The sequence below is a fragment of the Bos indicus x Bos taurus genome, chromosome 10 (genome assembly GCF_003369695.1).
Source record: "Bos indicus x Bos taurus breed Angus x Brahman F1 hybrid chromosome 10, Bos_hybrid_MaternalHap_v2.0, whole genome shotgun sequence".
Taxonomy (NCBI): domain Eukaryota; kingdom Metazoa; phylum Chordata; class Mammalia; order Artiodactyla; family Bovidae; genus Bos; species Bos indicus x Bos taurus.
In genome coordinates this window covers 39477636-39505555 of record NC_040085.1, presented here as the reverse complement: position 1 = coordinate 39505555, position 27920 = coordinate 39477636, and the positions used below count along the sequence as shown (strand labels likewise).

The window sequence follows — 27920 nt, the reverse complement described above, 5'->3', positions numbered from 1 at the left end:
ACCATCTCATCCTCTATCGTCCCCTTCTCCTCCTGCCTTCAATCTTTCCCAGCATCAGGGTCTTTTCCAATGGGTCAGTTCTTCACATCAGATGGCCAAAGTATTGGAGCTTCAGCTTCAGCCTAAGTCCTTCCAAAAAATATTCAGGATTGATCTCCTTGCAGTCCAAGGAACTCTCAGAGTCTTCTCCAACACCACAGTTCAAAAGCATCAATTCAAAGTAATGTCTCTGCTTTTTAATACACTGTCTAGGTTGGTCATAGCTTTCCTTCCAAGGAGCAAGCGTCTTTTAATTTCATGGCTGCAGTCACCATCTGCAGTGATGATGAAGCCCAGGAAAATAAAGTCTCTCACTGTTTCCCCATCTATTTGCCACGAAGTGATGGGATCGGATGCCATGACCTTCATTTTTTGAATGTTGAGTTTTAAGCCAGCTTTTTCACTCTCCTCTTTCACCTTCATCAAGAGGTTCTTTCATTCCTCTTCACTTTCTGCGATAAGGGTGGTGTCATCTGCATATCTGAGGTTATTGATATTTCTCCCGGCAATCTTGTTTCCAGCTTGTGCTTCATCCAGCCCGGCATTTTGCATGATGTGCTCTGTATATGAGTTAAATAAGCGAGGTGACAGTACATACAGCCTTGACATACTCCTTTCCCAATTTTGAACCAGTCTGGTGTTCCATATACAGTTCTAATTGTTACTTCTTGACCTGCATACAGATTTCTCAGGAGGCAAGTAAGTGGTCCGCTATTTCCATCTCTTTAACCATTTTCCAGTTTGTTGCAATCCACACAAAGGCTTTAACGTAATGAAGCAGAAGTAGACGTTTGTCTGGAATTCTCTTGCTTTTTCTATGATCCAACGGATGTTGGCAACTCTGGTTCCTCTGCCTTTATCTCAATCCAGCTGGAACATCTGGAAGTTCTTCATTCATGTACTATTGAAGCCTAGCTTGGAGAATTTTGAGTATTACTTTGTTAGTGTGTGAGATGACTACAATTGTGCAGTAGTTTTAACATTCTTTGGCATTGCCTTTCTTTGGGATTGGAATGAAAACTGACTTTTTCCAGTCCTGTGGCCACTGCTGAGTTTTCCAAATTTGCTGGCATATGGAGTGCAGCACTTTCACAGCATTATCTTTTAGGATTTGAAATAGCTCAGCTGGAATTCCATTACCTCCACTAGCTTTGTTTGTAGTGATGCTTCCTAAGGCCCACTTGACATCGCACTCCAGGATGTCTGGCTCTAGCTGAGTGATCACACCATAATGATCATACTTATGTTTAGAAGGAGCTAAACTGACAATTTACATTTTAAAAAAGCTTTGACAAGGAAACAGATGACATGAGACCTCTGACTAATAAAGTTGTATGTATGTGCTGTATGCTCAATCGTGTTCAACTCTTTATGATCCTATGGACTGTAGCCTGCCAGACTCCTCTGTCCATGGAATTTTCCAGGCAAGAATACTGGAGTGGGTTGCCGTTTCCTACTCCAGGAGATATTCCTGACCCAGGGATCGAACCTGCATCTCTTGCCAGGGATGGAACCCACGTCTCTTGCATCTCCTCATTGGCAGCTGGATTCATTACCACTGCACCACCCGGGAAGTCTGCCTAATAAAGTCGCTTTGTTGCTAAGTCACTTCAGTTGTGTCCAACTCTTTGCGACCCTATGGACTGTAACCCACCAGGCTCCTTTGTCCATGGGATTCTCCAAGCAAGAATACTGGGGTGGGTTTCCATGCCCTCCTTAATATAGTTAGACATCACTAACAATTGTATATTTTGAAAGGATTGTATTTGAAAAGACTGCAGTTTCTTTAGGTCAAATTTTTTGGGAAACAATTATATATCAAAATTAGACTTCATTAGACACATTTTCCATCAAGTTCCTCTCTCCATCAATGAAAAACAGCAAATCAGGTTTCAAATCCATCAAAAGCCTAATTATCAAGGAAGAACTTAGGATAAAACTCTGGTCCCAATTCAGTAACAGTATGTTTAATATCTAAGCAAAAAATGTAATCTATAGTCATCAGGACTTACTTTGGAAGTTCATAAAATCAGGTCTGTACAGTGATTTGCATTTGGAAGGAATAAAATAGAAATACCTAGCAGGATAAAATCTTAGAAAGCACACACTTGGATAGTTTTATGAAAATAGTATTCATTTATTAAAAACAAACTTCAGAAAAGTATGTCTGTTAAACATGGCTAACTTTGATAACAGGAAGTCAGTGAGCAAAAAGCTTGATGAGGAAGAAAAATATCAGTTACTAAGTACTACTATATCCACTTCGATTATACCCCTGGTTATCTTGAAAAGCATGATAGTAGCTCTAAGGACTTTAGACAGTTCTGGGTTTATGGCACGATCTGTCTTTCATGTTTTATTGATTTCCAACTTTAAAAGCATAGGCCCAAAGGGTAATATTTTATGACACTAAACCAAAGGTATATTCTAGGGAAATTCCTCTCTTTTAAAGTAGTCTATGTAATTTTCCTGTCTGATTCCACTATGGAATTCCACTATTCCAATATAAAAAAAAATTTTATATTTTTGCTGTTGTTTTCAGAAGCTTTATTAATTCTTTAAACCTTAGGACCAAACTGCCTGTAAATTTTTCTAAGGAGAAAGTAGACAGCCATCCAGATTTTTGCAACATTGCCTCTTTGGCCCCCTTTCTTAAAAAGGGTATAGGTTCAGTTTAATTAACATTACTTTTTAAATGTGCAAAAATCTACCTCTGCTTTTTTAAAGCAAATAAAAGGAAGAAAAATATGGCATCATTCCAATAATCAAATGCCAATAAAATGGCAACAGTACAAAGATCTAAGCAAATCTCAAATACAGCAGATTCATAATTAGAATATCATGTAATAATTTTAGCAAGAAAAAGCTTAATAATAGGTAAAGGAAACCAAATACTATGTTAACCGTAATTAATCTTACAAACTTTCCAATATCATAACTACTTGCTTTTGAATAACTAAATGTAAGCCTCATTTTTTAAATTAAATGTCTACTCAACAAAACTAATTGGAACGAATACATTTATGCAAATTTACATCCTAGAATACCAGAGTAAACAGGAGACAACAGTCAAGGGTGAATAAGAAAGTTCTATTCTTTTTCATCATCTGTGTGATCAGGTGGCAAAGGACATGCTCTGTGGAAAGAAAAGAGAACTTCAGTAGTCACCTGAGTCCAATGTTTTAAAAACAAAACATGAATAGTTTTTAAAAACTTACGTAAATCAAGAACATTAACAGTGCAGTGGATCTGGTCAAGTGACTAGAAATAAGAGAAAATTAAACTCCCATAAACTGACAAATCCCTACAGATTCCAAATACTAAAGTGACAAAAATTTTTAATCTATTTTGCCTCTTAATTTGCCAAGTCAGTTTCTCCTTTAGAATATGTTGCCATTTTTATTTAAGAGGGAATCTCTATTTCTATAATATCTTCTTTCAATGTGTTAAGTAGATTGATGAAGCAGTATAATCCTTCAGCAAGAACTCTGTGATAATAGAAAGAAAAAAATTCAACCAATCCACTTGAACAGAGAAAACAGCAAGTTGTCATATTTGACTGTATATCCTTTGGAATTTATGAATGTATTATCTAGTTAGAAAATGCCCAAATTGTATTGTTGGCATATGGTAAACATAGCTTTTGAAAAACAACTTACATTATCCCGAAGTCCTCTGGTACTCAGTATAATTTTTATAGAGAAAAAGTCAAAATTTTTAAATCAGAATTTTTTAGAGCTGGTAAAGATTTGTGAGATCTATCCTAAAACAGTCAGTTTTCAAATTAGATCTAGACATAGAGCTAGAAGGTGAAAGAAGGAAGCTAAAACAAGGATATTCTGACTTGGTGTAACATTACCATTGACTCATCCACTATTACATTACCAAGAGGTCTTCATTGTACTTTCCTGGAAATGAAATGAAGTTAACAAATGAACACTATTGTAATTCAAAATTCTTTTCTTCAAAGACCTGATTTAAGGTTTTAAGAAGACAGTTTTTCTCGATTCAGATTCTCCCCTATGCAACAGGGAAATTTACCCTGCCTTTGTGAGAATAATAAAGCCGTAAGAGTAGCCATATTCCAGATAAAGAACTAGGGAGATTATAATAGAAGTCCTTCTGATATACTGATAGTTTTCTATTTATAATCAATAATAAACTATTGAAAGAATTCCTATCACAAGGAAAAAATTTTTCTATTTCTTTAATGCATCAATATGAGATAGATGTTCACTAAACCTATTGTGGTAATCATTTCATGATGTAGGTAAGTCAAATCGCTAGACTGTGTACCTTAAACTTACATAGTGCTGTTTGTCAATTACGTCTCAGTAAAACTGGGAGAAAAAAGTCAATCTTTTTGATTTACTATCAATTTACAAATCAATTGATTTACTATAAAGGGATAAAAGGAAAAAAGGGATAAAAGGAAAAAAGTCAATCTTTTTGATTTACTATCAATTTACAAATCAATTGATTTACTATAAAGGGATAAATGCAACTCTCAAACAATAACAAATCTAAGAAAGAGGCCTAAAGCAATAAGATAAACCTCCATTACCTAGTTTTGTGTCACAGATTTTATTATACTATGGATCAAAGTTCTTTATGAGACTATATGTGTAACCTTTCACTATATGATAGGAAACCTGCAATATAGGTTTTATTGCTATGATGATCAATGGTATAGCCATATTTGGCTATATTGCAAAATATTTTATTTCTTTAATTGAAGTCACAAATAATTCAAGAGGATTGTTGAATATTCTTGAATATTGACTGTTAGTTTGTTCATATTAGAATGAGAAAGAATAAGGAAGAATGGTGCCAGTAAATGAGAAGAAGATCCTAAAAGAGACTTTTAGGATCATGATAACAAGTCTGTTAAAAAAAACTCTATCCAAAAATGTATCCTCTTTCTTGTTGATTTTAACAGAAATGATAATAGTGATATAACAACAAAGTATAAAGTTCAGCTACTGCTCCAGAATTTGACATTCCTTTTAAATATCTCATAGGTTGAATAGTAAGCACTCAATAATAATTTACTAAATGATCTTATGAACAATATTATCTTAAAATTTTAGATGCAAAAATATCATTTTTATATGTTAATTCCTTTTTTAAAACTTCTCTTTAACCATTTATTTTTATCTAGCTGTGTTCAATGCAAATCAAATCCAAACACAATGTACAATCCAAAATAGGTGTACAGTGTTCAGATATGAAGTAAGAGTGTGTTCATTCACACACATGGATCTCACATAACTTGAGATGGATGTTAGGTCTGTTGTTCCTGTTTACATTTCTAAAGATGACAAATATTGGTTAAAATTTATTTAGAGTACTATAAGTATTGAATACTTATCATTTAAGCATCATTGTATGAACATGTAAACCAATGATTTCTACTTCTAAAAAGATTTCTATACATCAAGGCAGTTCTAAAGTTTTACTTTCCAGAATCAAGTCCACTTAGGTTTAGAATTATCTAAAAATAATGACTGATGTAAAAAGTGTTCCACATGCAGCTATTCTTATTCATCAAGTTTAATATATAAATGTGTATTTACAGAAAGCACAAAACAGTTGTGAATTTAATGCAGGCAAGTTTCCAGTCTTCACTTCCCAACTACCTAATACACATTATTTTTCACTTCCTTCATATATTTGCCTCTTAATTTCCAAATTTATCAAACATGCCTTCAAAACATCAATTTTTAGGTTTTAAAAATTATTCAGTACATGCAGAAATAAAAAGCAATATTTTAAGATTGTTTGAAGTCAATGCACTTCTAATCTTTGGAATAAAGTTAAGAGATGAGAATTAGCTAAACTATCTGGCACTATTGTTGGATGGGAATGTGTTACAGGAAATAACTGTAATTTGACTTTTAAGTACATATGCAGGGATTACCTATGTTTGGATTGATAGTATATTCCAACCCATTATTGCCCTGGAACATCTCAGTTATTACAGAAATCCAAATGCAAAGTCAAATTCAAAAGCCCAGAGGAAAAGAGTTAAGTTCCCAAGAGAACAATGAAAACAATGTAAAACCTTATGGAGAGTGTATCAGCATTAAACCAGGACTGCTGAAACAATACACAGAGGATTTAATAACTGCTGATTCCTTCCAGTGTACATCGTAAACAGAATCACTGATGCTTTTTGCATCACCTAATTGTTTACCTTCTAGAGTTCTTGAACCAAAATGAAAACTGAATCTCCATTTCATAGCTCATCCTTTTTCTCTAGATGAAGATGCAATTATTCTTATCTAGATGCAAGGTACAGTTTGAAGTGTCCATGTTTCTTGTTACATTTAATCACATCATTAATTCCTGATATTGTCTCCATTCTTATAATGAAACTCCAGGAGATTTAATATTGGCTGTCATTATCTGCTTAAATCCTTCAGATGCTCTTTAAACTAATCCAATTTGAGACTCTCAACATTTTCTGCCTTAATAAAATAAGGGGTAGAATTAATGGATTTGATGAAGACTTTCTCATTTTCTTCCTGACAGAGAATTTCTAGATGCCTTGCGGACTGGGCTTTAGAATATGGGTTGGTAAACCTAGATGTTTCTTGGCCAAGTCTCTTAATGGTAGAGATGTAGAAGGGCAAGCAAGACAACAAGGAGACTAGCTGTTGACCGCAAGGCACAGCTGACCGCTGTGGTTTGGACTGGAGGACCTTCTGTGCTGGTTAAAGGAACGGATGAATAAACTTGCTTGGGTAGGAGCAGTACCAGAAGCAGCAGCCCCAGCGTGAGCCCGGCCACCGCCCACTTGTCCATGTTCGTCACTCCACCTTGGGCCGGCTTGCTGCTTGGTGCCCAGGAGGATCACCTGCTCCTGGCTGGTGCTGGGAGGTATCTAGCAGGGTCTTAAACCAGAAGGCTTCACAATGGCAGTGATGTCATACCACCCACACTCACCACACCCCACCTCCAGTCAAATAATTTATTTTTGAAATGAAAACTTCAACACTCTTTAGAGAGTCTGCACTATTTCTCATAAATCTATTTAAAAAGCAGGTTTCCCTTGTTTATTTCCTCCTAAAAGTATTTTTCCCCCAGATTCTTAAAATATGTTTGTTGTTGAAAATTGGTAGCGCTGAGTGTGAGGAGAGGTTTTTACCCAGTGACATCATTCATGATATTTGGTATATTTTGTACAGAGATTTGGTGTATTTATATACATGTCTTTTATGCAATAATGATTGTACTTTTGAATCCAGTTTTGCTCAACATTTATCATGAACATTTCCCTGACATTAAGAGCTTGAAAGCAGCCCCAGTCACTGAGCCGCCACCGAGGACTCAGCAGCCTCCCGCTCGAGGCCCCTCACTTCCCAAGGCTTGGTACCCACTGCCCGCCTTCTCCCGCCGCTGCCTTCCACAGGCCGTTTCCACTGAGGAAAAGAAATCATATCTTATGTCCGTTTTCCAGAACCCTCTGCTTTTTCGACCCCTTTGCTGATGCAAGTAAGGGTGATGATCTGCTTCCTGCTGGCACTGAGGATTATATCCATATAAAAATTCAACGGAGAAACGGCAGGAAGACCCTTACTACTGTCTAAGGGATTGCTGATGATTACAATAAAAAGAAACTAGTGAAGGCGTTTAAGAAGAAATTTGCCTGCAATGGTACTGTAATTGAGCATACAGAATATGGAGAAGTAATTCAGCTACAGGGTGACCAGCACAAGAACATATGCCAGTTCCTGGTAGAGATTGCACTGGCTAAGGACCACCAGCTGAAGGTTCATGGGTTTTAAGAGCTTTTGGCTCACTGAAGCTTAAGTGAGGATTTCCTTTCAATGAGTAGAATTTCCCTTCTGTCCCTTTTCATAAGTTTAAAAACTTCACAGCTTGTATAATGTAACCATTTGGGATCTTCTTTTAACTTGGACTAGTGTAACTCCTTCATGCAATAAACTGAAAAGAGCCATGCAAAAAAAGAAAAAAAGCTTGAAAGCATGATTTAAGTATCTTCTTAAAAAGTTAATACAATGAACTCTGCATGTGTGCAGTTTTATCCCCATGTTGCTTTGTTTTGAAGTATTCTTATGTATTTACAGAGAAGTTGTAAAGAAAATATACCATGGCATTAGTTCTGGTTGTTTCTAAGTGATGGGGATTTCTGTATTTCCCAGCTTTTCCACATTGGTTATATATTTCCTATGAAAGCTGGACTACTAGTTTTTTGAAAGGTGGGGTTAATGCAAATCAAGGTAAACCAACATGGAAATTATTTTTTGAAAATAAAAAGGACTATAGAAAATAGAAAAAAAAGAGAATAAAGACCAGAAGTTCATGGTTAATAAAGTAGCACTTGTCATCTGAATGGGAACTGATCCTCTTTGAGTAAATGAGTAAAAATAGTACCTTTCATTGATGCTTGAAATTTGGGAGTGACATAATAAGAGGTTAGCATAGTTTAAAAAACTTCTGGTTTGTATTTTCTTATCTCCTCAAAGAGAAAATTTAAAGTTACTCAATATTTAGTTGTCTTTTATTTTCAAGAATATAAGTATTTCTTTATACTTCAGAATATGAAAACTTACTTTCTCTTTGCTTTTCCCAAGCCACTGCTTCCTGCCTCCTCAGGAATTCTATTCTCTTTTTCTGAATCTTTAGGGGACAGACTGAAGAATTCTCCAATTCCTTTTTGCCACTTGGGAGTTGGGCGCACACAAACTGGATTCCCTCCTGCATACTTATTTTCAGCTATAAAATAAAACAGAACTAAATAAAAATTAAGAATATAATTTCCATTCTTTAACATCAAATCTAAAGGATATTCCTATTACCTTCCTTTCTTCCCTTTTTTTTTAAGTTTGGTGTCAGTGTGTGTGTGAGTGTGTGTGTGTGTGTGTGTGTTCCAACCTTGCAGCTCCTGCTGCAAAGTTAAAGGGATCTATCTTTAAAGTGAATTTTAAAATATGACATGATAAAGTTGTATTCAGTCAATAGTACATTATACATTAATATAATGTAGAACATTATTATATGTATTCTTTACCCTAGAAAAATAGCATTAACAAGATGTTTACAACCAGAAAATATTTTTCATATTTTGTCCATGAACAGAGCTATTCAGTTAGTCTTATGTACTGTCATACTAAAGTTTGACACACTTTTTCCTGTATGTTCTTAACTAGAGCTTGCAGAAATAATCTTCCAAACTGCTCAACTTCCTTCTAAAAGGAATGAGAGACACCAGATGGCAGGGTATTTTCTCAACCTCTCCTAGCACAGAAGGAATAATGTGAAGCTCTTTCCCTGGCCCAGTTTTCCCTCCTAATGTCCCAAAAACAGAATTAGGAGCTGCAAGTTTGGAACACACACACACACACACACTGACACACACACACTGACACCAAACTTAAAAAAAAAGGGGGGGGGGGAGAAAGGAAGGTAATAGGAAAGACAAAGAACAATATGCAGAAATGAAAACAAAAACGTGATTAGCATTGTCAACTCTCCTCTCAATTCTAGTAAACAGGTGCTTAAGTAGCCTCATACAAGAAAAGTCCAGTTGTAAATATTAAGAAAAATAACAACGCTAAGAAAAATAACAACGCTAAGGCAGAAAAGAAAAACAGGTTTGAAGAGAAAGTGTGTCCGTCCCTAACCCAAGGCTTGAAATTTTTTAAGACCGTGCGACCCCTCCATCTCTACCCCAGCCCGCCAAAGAGACCAAGGCTCGCTCATTACATCAAAAGGCAAGGAAGGAAGAAATTCTGGGGGGTGAGGATCTCAGGAAAAGAAACTCCGCGGTGGGTATGGGGAACAGTGGTGCCGTGCCTGGCCTGATCTCCTTTTGAGAGGGTTCATGTAGGAGCCTGCAGGGGCGTTTTTACCTTTCCTTGAGGAAAGCGGCGTGGAATTAGCGGCAGAAGTCGAGGAACCAAGCACCTTCCTGGGGGCTCGAGAAGCCACCACTGCGGAGAGAGGGAAAGGAGGGCATTCAGAAGGGGGCACGAAGAGTCTGGGAGTCACGTTCTCACCACACTCTCCGACCCAGCCTATTGGAAAGGATTGGAGAGGAGAGCCCCGCGATCCAGAACAGCAGATAACCCTCTTCTGCCCTCGCCGTTTCTTCCTCCTGGTTAAAGGGAACAGGCTGCTGCTTCCTGGCGGGCTGGACCAGTTTGGCGGACAGGAGGGGAGGCCCCCTCTTCTCCTGCCCAAAGCAGAGCTGCCCAGAGAACCACCTGCCCTCCACATTTGTGCCCGACTGCCTCACCTTTTCTGTAGCTGCCAGGCACACTGTTTGCTTTAGTCCGCACCATGTTCGAACTCGAGAGGCGAGCAACCGACTCTCCAGCCGAAGATGTTTCACGGGACAAGGCCCAGAAATCGAATCTCCCGCCACAGTTTATATTGGTCCCTTTCCCGCGCGCTGCACCGGCTCTCCCAGGCCGCCACTCCCATTGGTTCCGCGCCTTTCACGCGCAACCAATCGCCAGTGTCCAGTGGTCACGGCGGGGCTGGGCGCAGTGTCAACCCGTCCATCAACTTGTAGAAGCTTGTGATTCGTACCCGCCTTAGGTGGGAGGTGCCAGGGAGCTTTCCTAGGATGCCCTGTGTGTTGGGTGCTAAGATCCGTGCTAAGACTGTGAACTGGATAAAACAGCCTGCTTAGAAAAGAAAACCCGGGAAAGACAGCGAATTCCAACATTTCTTCAAAAGTTAACTACAGTCTTAAATCCATAATCTCACTCCTGGAAGTGACTCCTGAAATGTAGCGGACTTTTTAACATCTCAGGCATGAACTCTCTCTACAGCATCCATACCAAAAAACTCTATGGAATGGTCAAACGCTAATATAGTTTATTTACAGGGATGATTTTTCCCCCCCTGGGCCAGGAGGTGCAGATTATGGGATCTTAGTTCTTGGATTAGGGATCGAATCCAGGCAGCAGAAATCCCCGAGTCCTTAAGACTGGACTGCTAGGGAATTCTCTATTTACAGGAATAATTTTTTTTTTTTTTAATGAAACTTTCTAGGATGGTGTGAAACAAGAAAAAACTGAGCAAATTGTATATTTTAAAAAGTCGAAGTGTTAGTCTCTCAGTCGTGTCTGACTGTGCGACCCCATGGGCTGTAGCCCGCCAGGCTCCTCTGTCCATGGGATTCTCCCCATAAGAATGCTGGAGTGAGTAGCCATTTCCTTCTCCAGGGGATCTTCCGGATCCAGGGATCCAACCTCGGGCTCCCACATTGCAGGCAGACTCTTTAGGGCCTGAGCCAATGTACCTACATAAAAAGAAATATTATTATAATAATAAAACATTTTCCCTAGACCTATATGGAATCAGAATTCCTTTAAAATATGTCACATCTGTTAAGGGTACATCCGTGACACGTAGTGAACATGACTTTAGACTAGGAACTCATAACTATTATTTTCTATCCCTATGCTTATCTTAATTACTTACAATACACCTTGGGAATGATTTTCACACGGTGAAGACCAGGCACAAAACCTGATCAGATGAAATTGCCTTAGGATGTACTTTGTTAAACCCACACTTGAAAGGCAACCCTGAAAGTGTAAGCATGGCATTAATTCTCTCCAATAAATTATGCTTGAACTTTCAGAATAAAGGCTACTTAGTGCTTTAAAAGAATCAACAATTACTTTACATTTTTGAATTAGAGAATCTAGACAGCAGATGAAATTAACATTATAATGGGAGGGATGGTATTGCAAATTATCTGTAGCTTTGTCTAAATCTTAGAGACTAAGATTACAGCCAAAGTCCTGTCAGAAAAATCAACAAGCCCCAGGGTTCCCCTCCTTGTTCTTTAACATCAGACCCCTCTCAGTACACAATGTTTCTTCAATGCACACCATTTCCTTTTCAGTTAAGTGGCTTCTATAAAGGACTGAATTACCCAGTTCCCAGATCCTTGTAGAGATTAGAGCTGCATAGAGAATCTGCTGGTCTTTTCTCTTAGTCAACATGCCAAGTAAATTGCTAAAAGTATTGCAAATATATCTTTACACACAGAGGCAAACTACGTATTACTGTATCTGTTTGTATGTCTGTCTTTTTAACACCAATTATAATAAGAAAGGAGGCATATTAGAGTAAAAACTTGGGGAAAAAGCAGTGATACTCAAAAATTCTTAATTTAAATGTTTGCTTTGGAAAAGTGCTTCTCCGTTCCCGTTAAATAAACTGGACAGTTGTGTAGCGTGAACCTGAAAATTTTAAAGGCCTAAGGCATTAAGAAGTTGTAGTATGTACAGATGAAATTTCTGCCTAAATTTATACAAACGAATATCCTTAAGGCATATTAAATAGGTGTGCTTGCTTTGCTCAGGCATAAATTTATTTTAATAAGTGGTAATATTATAAATGGCTTTACTTTGCATACATTACAAATAGAGAGTACAATCAATAACATATTCCTTGTGAAAAAAGAACATTTTTATCCTTGAGGACCTAGAATGTCCTATTGTACAAAAAGCTTAAGTTAGTCTGTCTTCAAGAAGTTATTCCTCTAGTAATGGGAAGAGAACATGTATAAAAACAGGTAAAGGATCTGGATAAGTTATAATTTGTATTAAATGTAGCAGATTTCTATGAAGAAACAAAACTTGTACCCACAATTTATGAAAATTCAGTCTTTCTTAAATGAGAAAGCCATATATTTTTCAAATTAATAAAATAGTCTAATCTCAACATAAATCAACACACATATGATTTTTATTATATCAGTGAAAACTAACATACAGTAGGAACAACATCCAATTAATGTAATTATTTAGTATAAATAGCCTAATGGGAATGAAAAGCCTATACATGTAACACAAAGCCAGTCAATTAAATTGACCAATGAAATATATCAGATTTCCAGAGAAAGCTGGCTAAATCTTCCCCAGTTTGTTGTCCCAGAGGAGAAGGGAGTAGCAAAAAGATCCTTAACTCTGGTAATTTTTAGTTGAAAAACCTTTAACTTCTTTTCTAAAAATTCCATTTTTAATTGGAGGATAACTGCTTTACAATATTGTACTGGTCTCTGTCATACATCAACGTGAATGAGCCATAGAAATACATATGTCCCCTCCCTCTTGAACCACTCTCCCACCTCCCACTCCATCCCACTCCTCTAGGTTGTCACAGAGCACCGGATTTGAGCTCCCTGCATCATACAGCAAATATCCATTCGCTATTTTACACAGGGTAATATACGTTTCCAAGCCACTCTCTCAATTCCTCCCACTCTTTCCTTCCCCCACTGTGTCTACAATTATGTTCTTTACGTGTCTCCACAGCTGCCCTGCAAGTAATTTATCATCAGTACCATCTTTCTAGATTCCTATATGAAAGTGAAAAGTTAAGTCGCTCAGTCGTGTCCGACTCTTTGCCACCCCGTGGACTGTAGCCCACCAGGCTTCTCCGTCTATGGGATTCTCCAAGCAAGAATACTGGAGTGGGTTGCCATTTCCTTCTCCAGGGGATCTTCCCGACCCAAGGATCGAACTCAGGTCTCCCACATTGCAGGCAGACGCTTTAACCTCTGAGCCACCAGGGAAACCGAGCCATATAAATATGCACCTTTCCCATATATACGCACCTTTTAACTTCTTAAAAACCAATAGAGAACTCATATTGAAGGTCATCAAAGCCAAATACCAGCACCTGTTTTATTAGTTTTTTTTTCCTCCCTCGAGCTTACAGAGTTCAGTTCAGTTCAGTAGCTCAGTCGTGTCCGGCTCTTTGCGACCCCATGAATCACAGCATGCCAGGCCTCCCTGTCCATCACCAACTCCTGGAGTTCACCCAGACTCACGTCCATCGAGTCAGTGATGCCATCCAGCCATCTCATCCTCTGTCGTCCCCTTCTCCTCCTGCCCCCAATCCCTCCCAGCATCAGAGACTTTTCCAATGAGTCAACTCTTTGCATGAGGTGGCCAAAGTACTGGAGTTTCAGCTTTAGCATCATTCCTTCCAAAGAAATCCCAGGGCTGATCTCCTTCAGAATGGACTGGTTGGATCTCCTTGCAGTCCAAGGGACTCTCAAGAGTCTTCTCCAACACCACAGTTCAAAAGCATCAATTCTTCGGCGCTCAGCCTTCTTCACAGTCCAACTCTCACATCTATACATGACCACAGGAAAAACCATAGCCTTGACTAGACGAACCTTTGTTGGCAAAGTAATGTCTCTGCTTTTGAATATGCTACCTAGGTTGGTCATAACTTTCCTTCCAAGGAGTAAGCGTCTTTTAATTTCATGGCAGCAGTCACCATCTGCAGTGATTTTGGAGCCCAGAAAAATAAAGTCTGACACTGTTTCCACTGTTTCCCCATCTATTTCCCATGAAGTGGTGGGACTGGATGCCATGATGTTCATTTTCTGAATGTTGAGCTTTAAGCCAACTTTTTCACTTTCCACTTTCACTTTCATCAAGAGACTTTTTAGTTCCTCTTCACTTTTTGCCATAAGGGTGGTGTCATCTGCATATGTGAGGTTATTGATATTTCTCCCAGCAATCTTGATTCCAGCTTGTGTTTCTTCCAGCCCAGCGTTTCTCATGATGTACTCTGCATATAAGTTAAATAAACAGGGTGACAATACACAGCCTTGACGTACTCCTTTTCCTCTTTGGAATCAGTCTGTTGTTCCATGTCTAGTTCTAACTGTTGCTTCCTGACCTGCATACAAATTTCTCAAGAGGCAGATCAGGTGGTCTGGTATTCCCATCTCTTTCAGAATTTTCCACAGTTTATTGTGATCCACACAGTCAAAGGCTTTGGCATAGTCAATAAAGCAAAGTAGATGTTTTTCTGGAACTCTCTTGCTTTTTCCATGATCCAGCAGATGTTGGCAATTTGATCTCTGGTTCCTCTGCCTTTTCTAAAACCAGGTTGAACATCAGGAAGTTTACGGTTCACATATTGCTGAAGCCTGGCTTGGAGAATTTTGAGCATTACTTTACTAGCGTGTGAGATGAGTGCAATTGTGCAGTAGTTTGAGCATTCTTTGGCATTGCCTTCTTTGGGATTGGAATGAAAACTGACCTTTTCTAGTCCTGTGGCCACTGCTGAGTTTTCCAAATGTGCTGGCATATTGAGTGCAGCACTTTCACAGCATCATCTTTCAGGATTTGAAATAGCTCAACTGGAATTCCATCACCTCCACTAGCTTTGTTCGTAATGATGCTTTCTAAGGCCCACTTGACTTCACATTCCAGGATGTCTAGCTCTAGGTCAGTGATCACACCATTGTGATTATCTGGGTCGTGAAGATCTTTTTTTGTACAGTTCTTCTGTGTATTCTTGCCACCTCTTTTTAATATCTTCTGCTTCTGTTAGGTCCATACCATTTATGTCCTTTATCGAGCCCATCTTTGCATGAAATGTTCCCTTCGTATCTCTAATTTTCTTGAAGAGATCTCTACTCTTTCCCATTCTGTTGTTTTCCTCTATTTCTTTGCATTGATCGCTGAAGAAGGCTTTCTTACCTCTTCTTGCTATTCTTTGGAACTCTGCATTCAGATGCTTATATCTTTCCTTTGCTCCTTTGCTTTCCGCTTCTCTTCTTTTCACAGCTATTTGTAAGGCCTCCCCAGACAGCCATTTTGCTTTTTTGCATTTCTTTTCCATGGGGATGGTCTTGATCCCTGTCTCCTGTACAATGTCACGAACCTCATTCCACAGTTCATCAGGCACTGTATCTATCAGATTTAGGCCCTTAAATCTATTTCTCACTTCCACTGTATAATCATAAGGGATTTGATTTAGGTCATACCTGAATGGTCTACTGGTTTTCTCTACTTTCTTCAATTTAAGTCTGAATTTGGCAATAAGGAGTTCATGGTCTGAGCCACAATCAGCTCCTGGTCTTGTTTTTGTTGACTGTATAGAGCTTCTCCATCTTTGGCTGCAAAGAATATAATCAATCTGATTTCGGTGTTGACCATTTGTCTTGGCTCTAATAGAAAAGACCTGGCTCAAAAAAGCAAATAGAGGTTTTAAAAGTAGCATGAATCAGATATTAGACGACGAAGGGTATTATAAAGCCTCTACTACCGGAGAAAACCTTTACAGCTTTCAAGTGCTCTTTTAAGTGTTTTCAATAAAACCAGAACAATATAAAAGCTGGCCTCTTAGGTTACGGGGTATTGTTTTATTGTTTCCTAAACTGTAGTTTTAGAGACATTTGTATCGTCTTAGAATTCCCAGTTCTCGAGCCTTACATCCGACAATTCGGAAGAACCATGCGCAGATTGAGCTCCGGTTCAAGCGCAAACACCAGGAAGCGGGAAGAAGTGGGAGGAGGCATAGGTGGGAGGGATCTGCGTTTGGGGCGGTGCTAAGGCACGGGGCGGTGCAGGCTGGCGGAACCCGCGCGAGCGAGGTCGGTTTTGCTAGGGGCCTAGTCCGGTGTAGAACGCCGAGCTTTTCCATCCCAGCTGGTTCCGGCTCGGGAAAATGGCGGTGGCTGGGGCGGCGTCCCGCGAGCAGCTGGTGGGCTGGTGCACCGAGCAGTTGCGGAAAAGTTTCGGCCTGGATGTCAGTGAGGAGATCATACAGTAAGACAGGTTCGGGTCCGAGGCGGGAAGGAGCTCTGGGATGTGTACTGACTAAGCAAACGGGGAATCGGAAAAAGGACTAAAGAGTTGATGAGAATGAAGAAATTTAATAAAATAGGCTGCTGTCTATCTCCGAGCGCCGAATTTTGACCTCCGGCTTTATAGTTTAGCTTCTGGAATAGGGTGTCATGCTCCACAATCGGCTGGTGGGGCCTTCTTTTCCCAGGAAAACGCCAAATCCCTAATAATTAGACCTATAAGTCTAATTATCCTTCCTTATACATTTTGGAGAAAAGGGGCAAGCCAAGTTGTCTTTTCAGAAATTCCTTGCTCTGAACATTTTATCAATAGTTTACCCAGTCCTGCTTGTGTCAAATAGGGCCTGAAATTTAAATAAGGGTGGCGTGGTGCTGTGCAAAGATACCTCCTGACTTGGGAATCCCTGGTTCTATTTTCTGTGGTCATTCACCAGTTTTGGAACCTTAGGCAACTTAGCTTCCAATTTTGTACCTTAGTTTCCTCGTCTGTAAAATGAATAATTAGCACTGATTATCTTTAACAATTTATGATTCTTGTGAAGTGGAAGTAGTGATTTGATTTAATATCTGCTTGCAATTGATTTCTTTTTTTTCGTTACTGCATACCAAGTGCTGGGACAGCAAAGATGGTTGATGAGTTATGAGGTGAAGGAAGTGCAGGGTATTGGGGAGCATTGGAAAAAGGAGTCTGATTAAGGTTTGAGAAACTCCTAAGATTAATTGCAAGGGATGAATTGAGAACTAAAAGATAGGTAGGTGTCAGTGTAGAGTTCAAGAGTAGGGAAAAATTTCTACAAAAAGTGGACTTAAGAACCTAGAAGTGTTTCTTGATTTGGCTCCTTGCTCATTGATGCTGAAACTTAAATTGCAGCTGTAGGCCTTTTGTAGAAAGTTAGGTCAATTTCTGAGTTTGGGAGAAAATAGGCTTGTTGGCAATGAGAGAGTTAAGAGAGCCTATTTTAAAAGATAATTTTGAACATGGTAATAGATTATCAAAAAATCCCAGTTAAGTGAATATTGTATCACTTATATGTGGAATTCTTAAAAAGGAACGTCAATGACTTTTATTTACAAAACAGAAACAGACTCCCAGACCTATATAGAAGACTAAACTTATGGTTACCAGAGGGAAAGGGGGAGGGGATAAATTAGGAGTGTGGAATTAACAAATACATATCCCTATATATGAAATAGTTGAACAACGATTTACTATATAGCACAGAGAACTACATTAAATATCTTGTAATAACTTAGAAAAGAATCTGAAAAAAATGTACATATCTAAATCACTTTGCTGTACACCTGAAACTAATACAAAATTTTAAATCAACTATATGTCAGTTTTTTAAAATTTTAAATATTTAAAGATATTTTTTAAGAAAACCAATCCAGCCAAATTGTATGGCTTGGCTTTACCCTTAGAAGGCAAGATCAAGCTAAGTCGTTTTCAGACATTTTTTCAAGCAGTAGAATGCTGTCAAATGAAATAATGGAGCTTTGTAATATATCAAACAGAAAAAAAATATCAGTTAAAAGAAAAAAAGATTGAGGCTATTTTTGATGAATCAACAATGGAGTTTGGACAGTTGCAGGCTTCTCAATCTCAGAATCCAGTTGTATTGTGTTGCTTATACAGTATTAGGAAATTTCTAATTCTCATAGATTGTGGTTTAATAGCTCATTTTGCAGCCTGAGATTTTCCTCAGTTAAACTTATCCACACAGTTGAAAGAGGAGTGATCAGAAATTTCTGTTTTAAAGTTGCAGCACTAAGTATGGCTGTACACTTGCTTGTATTTTAAAATATTTATAAATATAAGTTAGACAAGAATTGACCAAAACATAAAACAAGCACTAGCTACCTGTAATTTAGTGCTATTGGAACCACTTCTAGGTTTTCACTAGCTATAGCACAAGCTATGATGCCATGATGAAAGCATTTGCTGTATAGATTTGCTGTGCCTTGTCTTGCCTGATATTTAATTTAGAATTACCCAGCTATACTCTAATAGTGTGCTAACTTGAACAGTTTGACGCAAGTGGCCTGAATTTTTTAAAAAGATAGCATAAAGCTGTTACCTTCCTAATCAGTGATTCATTTATGGAACATTAAGGTCTATACACAGAATTAGCAAAATAAACCTTGTTCCACAGTCTGCATTAGTTTTGGTTGGATCTGTTTTGTTAAGATTTGATGTTTAATACATTTGGATGTATGTTGGTCTTTATTATTCTTTGTTAAATATTTAAAATGACATTTATTCAATTGTTTCTAAAACTCTTTAAATAATTCCCTAATGCCTTGCATATTCCAGAGTTAAATGATACTTTGAGGTTCTTTGCAGCTATCTGAATTCTTGATACCAATTAATCTTTTAATGGGGCCTAGTAAGTTTGGGGATCAAGTTGATTAAACCTTAAAATTCATTAAAAACAGTTGTCTATTTTGTAAAAATTTGTATTTGATTAGAAGATGCTCTTAAGGATGCCCAAAGGCACAGGTTTGTTCTCTTATAGATTCTGACTCTGCAAATCAACCACCACATTAGGTAAAGAACCTAGTACATTTATTACCAAGGATGGGCAATTACATGATTTTTATTTTAAATTCAAAGAATATAGCATTATTGTAATAATTTTCTTGTATCTCATACCAGTATGTCTATATTACAGTTTCTTCAGATCATGCAATGCTGTCATGGTTTGATACCTGAATTTTTTCACTTCTCTAATGACGTAATATAGTCACTGTAGAAAACTAAAAAAAATCAGCAAAGGTTAAAGGAGGTAACCAAGATTACCATAATACCATAACCCAGAGATAACTCTATTTCTCTCTTAGTGTTTTTTCCTATGCATATTGTAATACATTTCTAAAATATATTCATTGTAAAGGAATAAAGAAAATAAAAACAAACCCAACTATTTTTAATCATCTCTCTTAGTGGTAATCATTTTAATGTGTAACCTTAGAAGGGTTTCTACAAAAAAGAAGCCTTTTTTCTGCACACAAGTGTATGGATATATACATTTCCTTTTATAGCAATTGAGATCATATACCGTATGGGTTGTCTTACTATTTCACTTTATATGAGAGCATTTTTTTCTCAGGTAATAGTAATTATTCAGGGAATTCCCTGGGGATCCAGTAGTTTGGACTCCCAAGATTTCACTGCTGAGGGCACAGTTTAATCCCTGGTTAGGGAACTAAGATCCCCCAAGCCTGGTGGCATGGTAAAAAAAAAAAAAAAAATAATGTAAACAAGTTAATAATTAAAAAAATAATAATTATTCAAACATTTCACTTTTAGTGACCGCATATTAGATTTTGTAAAGTCCAAAAACTTGAATTCATTTGCCCCTTCCATTAATGAAGGCTTAAATAGCCTCCAGTTTTTCTCTAACTCAAATAATGATATAGTTAACATTTTTGCATAAATTCCTGTGTCTCTTATTTCTTAGAGAGTTCTGTAAATGGAATTACTGGATTGTTTTTAAGGCACTTTCAGTATATTGTCTGATTGGTTTATAGAAAAGTACTGACTTGTACTCCTACCCCTTTTAGATTTCACTTTTAGAAACCCTTCATCCTATTTTCTTAAAGTAGATCTGCTCATTCTGATATGATGCTAATCTTTTTTTTTTTTTTTGCTAATCTTAATTTATAATTTTTAAGAATGTTAAATCAGTAACTGGTTAGCTTGTAGTATATGTTCATATTTTTAGCAAAAAAAGATTTTAGGTTTTACAGTATAAAAATTAAGTACTTTATATTGTTCCTAGGAAAATACAATGACTGCAGATGTGTAGTTATGGAAAGTATTCTTAAGTTTTTTAAAAAATAGCAGTGGTTTTTAACAGTTTATTGAGATGTAATTTTTGTTTAATAGAGTCACTTGTTCAAATGTAAAATTTGATCAGTTTTACAAGTATATGTAGCTTTGTAACCATTCCTCAATCAAGATATAGGTAGTTCTTGCTTTGTGCGGTAGTATGGAACCGTAAAAATGACCATGCAGGCTTAGACCCTGCAAAGTGATCTTAATTTAAAAAAAAAAAAAAAAGGACAATATTTTTGTTATTCTATGACCTTCAAAAATGTTTGTCAAAATGTTAAAAATTCTGCTATCAGAGTAGAGAAATTTAAAAAATAATAAATACTTATTTCGTACACTTAATTTTATGTTGGAGTCTGGTTGATTAACAATGCTATGTTAGTTTCAGGTATATAGCAAAGTAATTTAGTTATATATATATATGTGTGTGTGTGTGTATCCTTTTTCAAGTTATTTTCCCAGTTAAGTTAGAAAGTATTTCTGTGTTTAGGAAAGTCCCACAAGCCTAGCTTCAAAACACTGATTTGATTCTAGAAATAAAATTTGTTAGTTTCAGGTGTACAGCAAGTGATTCAGTTACACCTGTATATTCTTTTTCAAGTTATTTTCCCATTTAGGTTAAAAAGTATTTCTATGTAAAGGACAGCCCCACAAGTCTATTTTCAAAATACAGATTTGATTCTGGAAATATAAGAAAACATGAAAGTTAGACTATGAACTAGTTGGCATCAGTCTTTGTCCTAATCAAATTTATATCCCTAGCGTCTAACCTTGAACTTGGCTCAAAATAAACACTCTAATGGATTAATAAATGTTTTTTACTACCTTGATCTCTGTTATGATTATTGAAAAACATAGTATAAACTAACTTTGTTTTAACAACTTATTTCTTTGCTTTTTGAGGTATGTTTTGTCAATTGAGAGTGCTGAAGAGATACGAGAATATGTTACTGACCTCCTTCAGGGAAATGAGGGCAAAAAAGGTCAATTTATAGAAGAGCTTGTAACCAAATGGCAAAAGAATGATCAGGAGTTGACTTCTGATGCTCTGCAGCAGTCCTTCAAGAAAGATGGTAGGTTAAGTTGATGTGATTAACTTAAAGGTTGAAATATTGGTAAATTGGCTGGTTTATAGGACCGCATATGTTCTATCACCCCATATTCCCTCACAGCTAACTTAAGCAGAATCGTGCTACATGTTTTTAGTTCAGTTCTCTTGTTGTATAGTTGCTAAGTCATGTCCAACTCTTTGGCAACCCCATGGACTATAGCCCTCCAGGCTTCTCTGTCCATGGAATTCTCCATGCAAGGATACTGGAATGGGTTGTCATTTTCTCCTCCAAGGGGTCTTTCTCACCCAAGGATCACACCTGAGTCTCCTGCATCATTAGCAGGTGGATTCTTTACCACTGAGCCACCTGGGAAGCCCAAGTTCAGTTCTACTTGATCTGTAATGAATATTGTTTTAGTTCAGACTTTTTCAACTTAGAAAATATCACAAAAACACTTGTTTGCAGAAACAGTTGTAGCTTCAGAATAACTTGAAAAATTTTAAACATGGATTAAAGAAAAACTTAGTACAATAATGTAAGTAAATGTTGACCGGTTTCAGTATGAGTAGCATTTACAAGTAACTAATAAGTTAAACAGTACTAAAGATGAGCACCAAACTAAATAAGTCATTATTATTATACAGTCTAAAATGTCAGATTTTAATTTAACTTCTGTGTTTTTGGCTGTACTACATGACCTGCGGTGCCTTGGTCCCACTACCAGGGCTTGAGCCCTGGCCCTTGGCAGTGAAAACTCGGGCCACTGGGCAACCAGGGAATTCTATTTAATTTAACTTCTTTTTAAAAAAATTTTTATACTCTTTTTTTTTAATTGGAAGATGATTGCTTTACAATGTTGTGTTGGTTTCTGCCATGCAATGTAAATCAGCCATAAGTATAATTTAACTTCTTAATGTTACCCAGTAGTCTTTATCATTGACTGTAATCTTGAAAAATGATAGTTTGAATTTAATTTAATTGTGATTTGAGAGGAAGAGATAATTTAAAAACCTGCCTGACTTCTTGACTCTAAATATTAAGCATTGCCTTCCCTTTATTAGCTATTAACTTACCAATGAATCCTACTATTTCCAGTCTGTCTATGTACATATATATATACACATACACACATATATGTTTTTTTCTTCTTCTTTAAATAAATGTTAGATGGCCAGAGATCAGGAGACCAGCTGAAGAGGAGTAGGCGGAAAGGGAGAAACAAACAGGAAGCGCCTGCATTTACTGAACCTGATACAACCACAGAGGTCAAAACACCTTTTGATTTGGCCAAGGTGAGTGCTCAGAAAATGAGGCTTTTTCTGGCTCTATGGAAAAGATGAAACACCTGATACATTTCAGAGAGCAAGGGATATACATTGGTCTAGAATGGCAACTTGCAACAAGTGCATGAATTTCAAAGAGTGATGATGATGGCATATTCCTTTCTATATGGTAGTTTGGTTGTTTTTTTTTTTTGCAGCTTGATTAAATTAGTATTATAAGGACATCTTTTAGAGATTATAGATAGCTTTGATAGAAAATATTTAAGGAAATGCACCAGGGCTTCAATTTCAACATTTTTTGTGGGTTTATACTGAAAGAATTTGAACTCTGGCTGTTTTAAGATGTTCCTGTTTTAGAACATTCACTTCTACCACCACTGTCATCATTATTTAGCATTTAGAGCTCTTTCATAGTCTCTCTTGGCTCCCAAAGTAGCCCCATGAGGTAAGCAGAAATACTTATATTCAGGGTAGTTAGTTATGCTAAGATGGAAGAGTGAAAGTGAAGTTGCTCAGTCGTGTCCGACTCTTTGCGACCCCATGGACTGTAGCCTACCACGCTCCTCCATCCATGGAATTTTTCAGGCAAGAGTACTGGAGTAGGTTGCTATTTCCTTCTCCAGAGGATCTTCCCAACCCAGGGATCTAACCTGCGTTTTCTGCATTGTAGTCAGACGCTTTACCATCTGAGCCACCAGGGAAGTAAAAGTAGTGATCAAAAAATTCATTTGTGGTGACCGTGCAACAACATGTGGAGAAGGGTTTCCAAAATAATGTGAACTTTAAAAAAAAAATTGTCTTAAGCCTTTTGTTAATTGAAATAAAATGAGCAAAGACTGTCATAAGCAAAAGAAAAAATATGAATGACCAATAAACATTAAAAATGTTTATCCTTACCAGCAATTAAGTGACCAGTTTGTCCCCTTAGTTGCCTGGACTCTCCTGGTTTTAGCACTGAAAAGTCCTGTAGTCTGAGATTTCCCCTGAGTCCTGGGCCAACAAGGATGGTTGGTTATGCTACTAGTAATCAAATAAATACATGTTAAATCCCCTGAGATACTACCTATCAAATTGTCAAAGTTTTTGTTTTTGTTTTTGACCATACCACTCAGGTGTGAGATCTTAGCTCCCCAACCAGGAATTGAACCCATGCCCCCTGTGTGGGAGCTCGGAGTCTTCACTACTAGGCTGCCAGGGAAGTCCCTATAAGTTATTATTGAATAGAACTGAGGTTGTTCTCTCCTGACTGCTTTCATTGTCATTAATTATTTGATGTTGTTTGTGATATCTTTGTACCCTTAGGCACAAGACAACAGCAGCTCCTTGAAGAAGAAGACAAAGTTTGTCAGTTTATATACGAAAGAGGGGCAGGACAAGCTTGCAGTCCTGATTCCAGGTCGCCACCCTTGTGATTGCCTGGGCCAGAAGCACAAACTGATCAACAACTGTCTGGTCTGTGGGCGGATTGTCTGTGAACAAGAGGGTTCTGGCCCCTGCTTATTTTGTGGTTCTCTGGTAAATTGTTTCTCTCCTGTTTTACTATGCTTTGGTTTTGGTTTTTTACTATGCTTTTGACTTTATTACACCCCTGGTAAGTTCTCTTTTTCTTAGTAAATTTCTTCCCTAAGGTGCCCAGTAAATAAAAAAAAAAATTTTTTTTTAATTGAAGTACAGTTAATTTACATTGCTGTGCTACCAGTAAATTCTTATAACACGAACTTTAGTCAAAAACTCAAGGTGATACGCTAGAATAAGGCCTATTTGTGAGAAGGACTTTGATTGCATACAGTGTGAGGAATCCAAGTCTTGTGTCAGATTAAATTCAATTCAAGAAAACTTTAGGGCCTGAAACATTAAAAATTTTTGTCAGGTCTCAGATGTGGCTCATATTTCTAGAGATGCAGAGTCACTGTGACATAATCCTCAGGTCTTTATAGCTTGTTTTTCCAGAACACCTTCTTTTTATAATGCTGCATTATCTGAGTGAGTCATCTCAAAAGTGTAGCCGTAATTACAGACACCTGAGTGAGTTGTCTAGAAGGCTTGTTCTGCCACTTGAGCTGACTGGCAGAAACAGTGGCATTGCTATTGGTGAAAGCATATTTTGTGTTGCTTTGTTTTCCCTTGTCTTGTGGGGCCTTTAAGTTTTCAATATACTCAGATAATAAGTTGATTGACAGTGGATGACCTGAAAAATGTAGTATCTAATATCAAAAATGTTCAGAAAACAACAGCAAATATCCTCCCATGTGGGGCTTCTTTTTGCTAGAGAAATACCCGACAGCTGCTGGCCGGAACTCCATGTGCCACTCAGGCAACTGCTAGCAAGTACAGTGTTTTCTGTTAGGTCCCTTGGATCCTTCTGTTCAAGAAACAAAGTAACGTAAAGCAGATTGGCCTTGAAGTCTTGCAGTTTTATTAATTAAGCTTAGTATGAAATTGTTTTTAAGTAAACTCCTTTTTTGAAGCAAAATACTTTCTTGTAGTGATTTTATAATATAATTTTTTCTTTGCTTAATATGTTTATTACTTTACTAGTAGGTAATGTTTGAAAGCAAAGAAACAAAATACATGTAAAAGCTAGACTAGTTTTCACTGTTGGCACTGTATTGTGCTGCTTCTTTTGACTCTTTTTAATAAGACACTTGTGGGGCTTCCCTGGTGGTCCGGTGGTTAAGACTCTGTGCTTCCATTGCCACATGGTGCAACTAAAAATAAATAAATAAGAAACTTGCTTATAATTTCACTCGTAAGACTTGAATTTTATGATTAGAAATGGAAGATTTTTAAAAATATGTATTTTTCTGTATTCTTGGTGGCAAATTTTTGTCTTTTGAAAGTAGGTTAGCCTTTTTTTCTTTAAACTAGTCATTTAGGGACACTTGCAGTGAGATCAGTTTTTTTGTATGGTTCATAAAAGAAGGAAGAAATGGAAAGAGACTAGGGTGAAACTCATTTGGATATATATTTTTTGGTATATTTGTCTTGATTAAAAAACACTGACAGTCTTATTATTTTATTGCTGTATCTAATGTGTAATTTGAGGTTACTTTTTAAGTATATCAAGCACACAGTATCTTTTAACTATTGGATCATGTGTTTTGTCTCTTTATCAGGTATGTACTCATGAAGAACGAGATATTTTACAGCGTGACTCAAACAAGAGCCAGAAACTACTGAAGAAGCTCATGTCAGGTAGGCAGTAATCTTTCAATTGGATCACTGTGGTGATGGACCTGCAATGATTGTATCTGTGATTATTTCTCTTACTTGTATCCTGGTATGTAAGATGGCAGTTTATTTACTCATTTATTCTCTAAGCATTTAAAAAAAAATATTCTTATTAAAACCACCTAACATTGAGCAGGAGAAGGCAATGGCACCCCACTCCATTACTCTTGCCTGGAAAATCCCATGGACAGAGGAGCCTGGTGGGCCGCAGTCCATGGGGTCACACAGAGTCGGACACGACTGAGCGACTTCACTTGCCCTTTTCACTTTGATACATTGGAGAAGGAAATGGCAACCCACTCCAGTGTTCTTGCCTGGAGAATCCCAGGGACGGGGGAGCCTGGTGGGCTGCCGTCTATGGGGTCGCACAGAGTCGGACACGACTGAAGCGACTTAGCAGCAACAGCAGGGTCATTATTACGAAACAAGTGGTTCTCAGTGCCTTTTTTCTTTGGCTGCTTTGAGTCTTCATTGCAGCATGGGCTTTCTCTAGTTGTGGTGGGTGGGGGCTACCCTCTAGTTCTGGTGCTTGGGCTTCTAATTGTGGTGGCTTCTCTTGTTGCAGAGTGTGGGCTTCAGTAGTTATGGCACATGGGCTTAGTTTCCCCATGGCATGTAGGATCTTCTTGGACCAGGGATCGAACCCTTATCCCCTGTATTACAAGGTGGATTCCCAACCACTGGGCCATCAGGGAAGCCCCAGTTCTTTTCTGATATTCAGAACACAAGAATCAATCTCTCTTTTTTTTTTCTAATTTTAAAAGAAGATTTGACAGGACTTTAAATAGGCCTAGAGTTTTAGGTAAGAGAAAGCCTTCATTATAGCCTAGTTGCTTTCCTAACACATTTTAGATCTTGATGCTATCATAATTTATGGCTATCCTTTCTGATATATAGATTTATGGTTTGTTGTCACCAGGGAGATAACACATGGACCGAGGAATGGATGGTGGGCTTTAGAGTTAGACCTAAGGTTAAATCTTGTTTCCACCTTTTAATTTCTAACTTAACCGAACTTGGTGAATTTATTAATGTTTCTGAACTTCAGTTTCTTTGTCCGTAAAATAAAAATAATAAAAACTGTCTTACAAGGCTATTGTGAGAATTAAGTAATATAATATGTAATTTTATAGTCATCATCATTGCTTTAACACCTGATAAGTTCTCATTATTGATTGCTGTTCCTTTCCTGAAATTTCTTCTCTTTTTTCCCTTTGTTATTTAGTTTTTAACTTTGATATATAGAAGTAGTTTAAAGATGATATTTAGCCCTACTCAATGAAGTTTTTCATTAGTAAGGCATTTTTATGTTGTTTTATTAAATAGTCTGTTACCTTTAGTAATCCACATTCCCATAAGGAAAGGAAAGAAGTGGATCCTTAACATTGATTGAGAACTTACTATGTTTCAAGTGCTGCTTGATGCCTGAGGAAGTAAAGCCTGGCCTGTGGTACCTGTTTGTTTTCCATTAAAATGAAGACTATCATTAAAGACACAGCCATACCTTCTGATATTTTTTTCTTTGCTGCACATGATACAGCTAATTTGTATGATACGCTGACACCATTTGATTTCCTTATTGAATTTCAGGAACAGAGAATTCTGGGAAAGTGGACATCTCTACCAAGGACCTTCTTCCTCATCAAGAATTGCGATTTAAATCCGGTCTGGAGAAGGCTATCAAGCATAAAGACAAGCTGCTAGAGTTTGACAGAACTAGGTATGATGTGATTAGAATTAAAAAGGCTAAGAAATAGAGTAGTCCATTATTTTGGCACTTTACCTACAGCAAAAGAAGAACAAACGCTCTGTGTAGGAGGTCAGCCGCTTGTTTTTGAATCATGTTTGACTAAGATAGGCTCGCACCAAGAGGA

At 37.4% G+C, this 27920-nt stretch overlaps 2 protein-coding genes and 1 pseudogene across 8 annotated transcripts in view; 2 read left to right on the top strand and 1 right to left on the bottom strand.

Annotated features, from left to right (window-relative positions):
• Positions 1-2152: 2152 nt before the first annotated feature.
• Positions 2153-10449, bottom strand: PCLAF (PCNA clamp associated factor). 2 transcript variants are annotated; one of them, XM_027553764.1, is made up of 4 exons: positions 10304-10436; positions 9918-9998; positions 8619-8781; positions 2153-3175 (listed from the first exon to the last, which is right to left on the bottom strand). In XM_027553764.1, the coding sequence occupies exons 1-4, from the start codon at positions 10347-10349 to the stop codon at positions 3130-3132; spliced, it is 336 nt and encodes a 111-aa protein (XP_027409565.1). In that variant the 5' UTR covers positions 10350-10436; the 3' UTR covers positions 2153-3129. The 2 variants fall into 2 exon arrangements, with proteins under 2 accessions (XP_027409565.1, XP_027409566.1); XM_027553765.1 differs by lacking the exon at positions 8619-8781 and having other exon boundaries at positions 10304-10449.
• LOC113899286 lies at positions 6845-7896 on the top strand (annotated as a pseudogene).
• A 5942-nt stretch (positions 10450-16391) lies between the features above and the next one.
• TRIP4 (thyroid hormone receptor interactor 4) overlaps positions 16392-27920 on the top strand; it is a 52013-nt gene continuing 40484 nt past the window's right edge. For 2 of the 6 annotated variants that reach the window (XR_003513091.1, XR_003513093.1), the window contains exons 1-6: positions 16392-16607; positions 21384-21553; positions 22700-22824; positions 24118-24330; positions 25932-26010; positions 27637-27766. Coding sequence is in view for 2 of the 6 variants with exons in the window: in XM_027553760.1 (XP_027409561.1) it covers positions 16507-16607; positions 21384-21553; positions 22700-22824; positions 24118-24330; positions 25932-26010; positions 27637-27766 (818 nt within the window). In the remaining 4 variants the exon portion in view is untranslated. Of the gene's footprint in view, positions 16617-21383; positions 21554-22699; positions 22825-24117; positions 24331-25931; positions 26011-27636; positions 27767-27920 lie in introns of all 6 variants that reach the window. The other 4 variants (XR_003513094.1, XR_003513092.1, XM_027553760.1 and 1 more) reach the window with 3 other exon arrangements.

What these genes read in the sequence shown, in the direction of transcription:
- PCLAF (XM_027553764.1), bottom strand. Translation starts at nt 10,349, where the DNA reads ATGGTGCGGACTAAAGCAAACAGTGTGCCTGGCAGCTACAGAAAAG. An exon ending in GCCTGGCAGCTACAGAAAAG is followed by an intron (nt 9,999 to 10,303) that starts GTGAGGCAGTCG and finishes CTCTCTCCGCAG; the next exon opens with TGGTGGCTTCTCGAGCCCCC. An exon ending in GCCGCTTTCCTCAAGGAAAG is followed by an intron (nt 8,782 to 9,917) that starts GTAAAAACGCCC and finishes TTTATTTTATAG; the next exon opens with CTGAAAATAAGTATGCAGGA.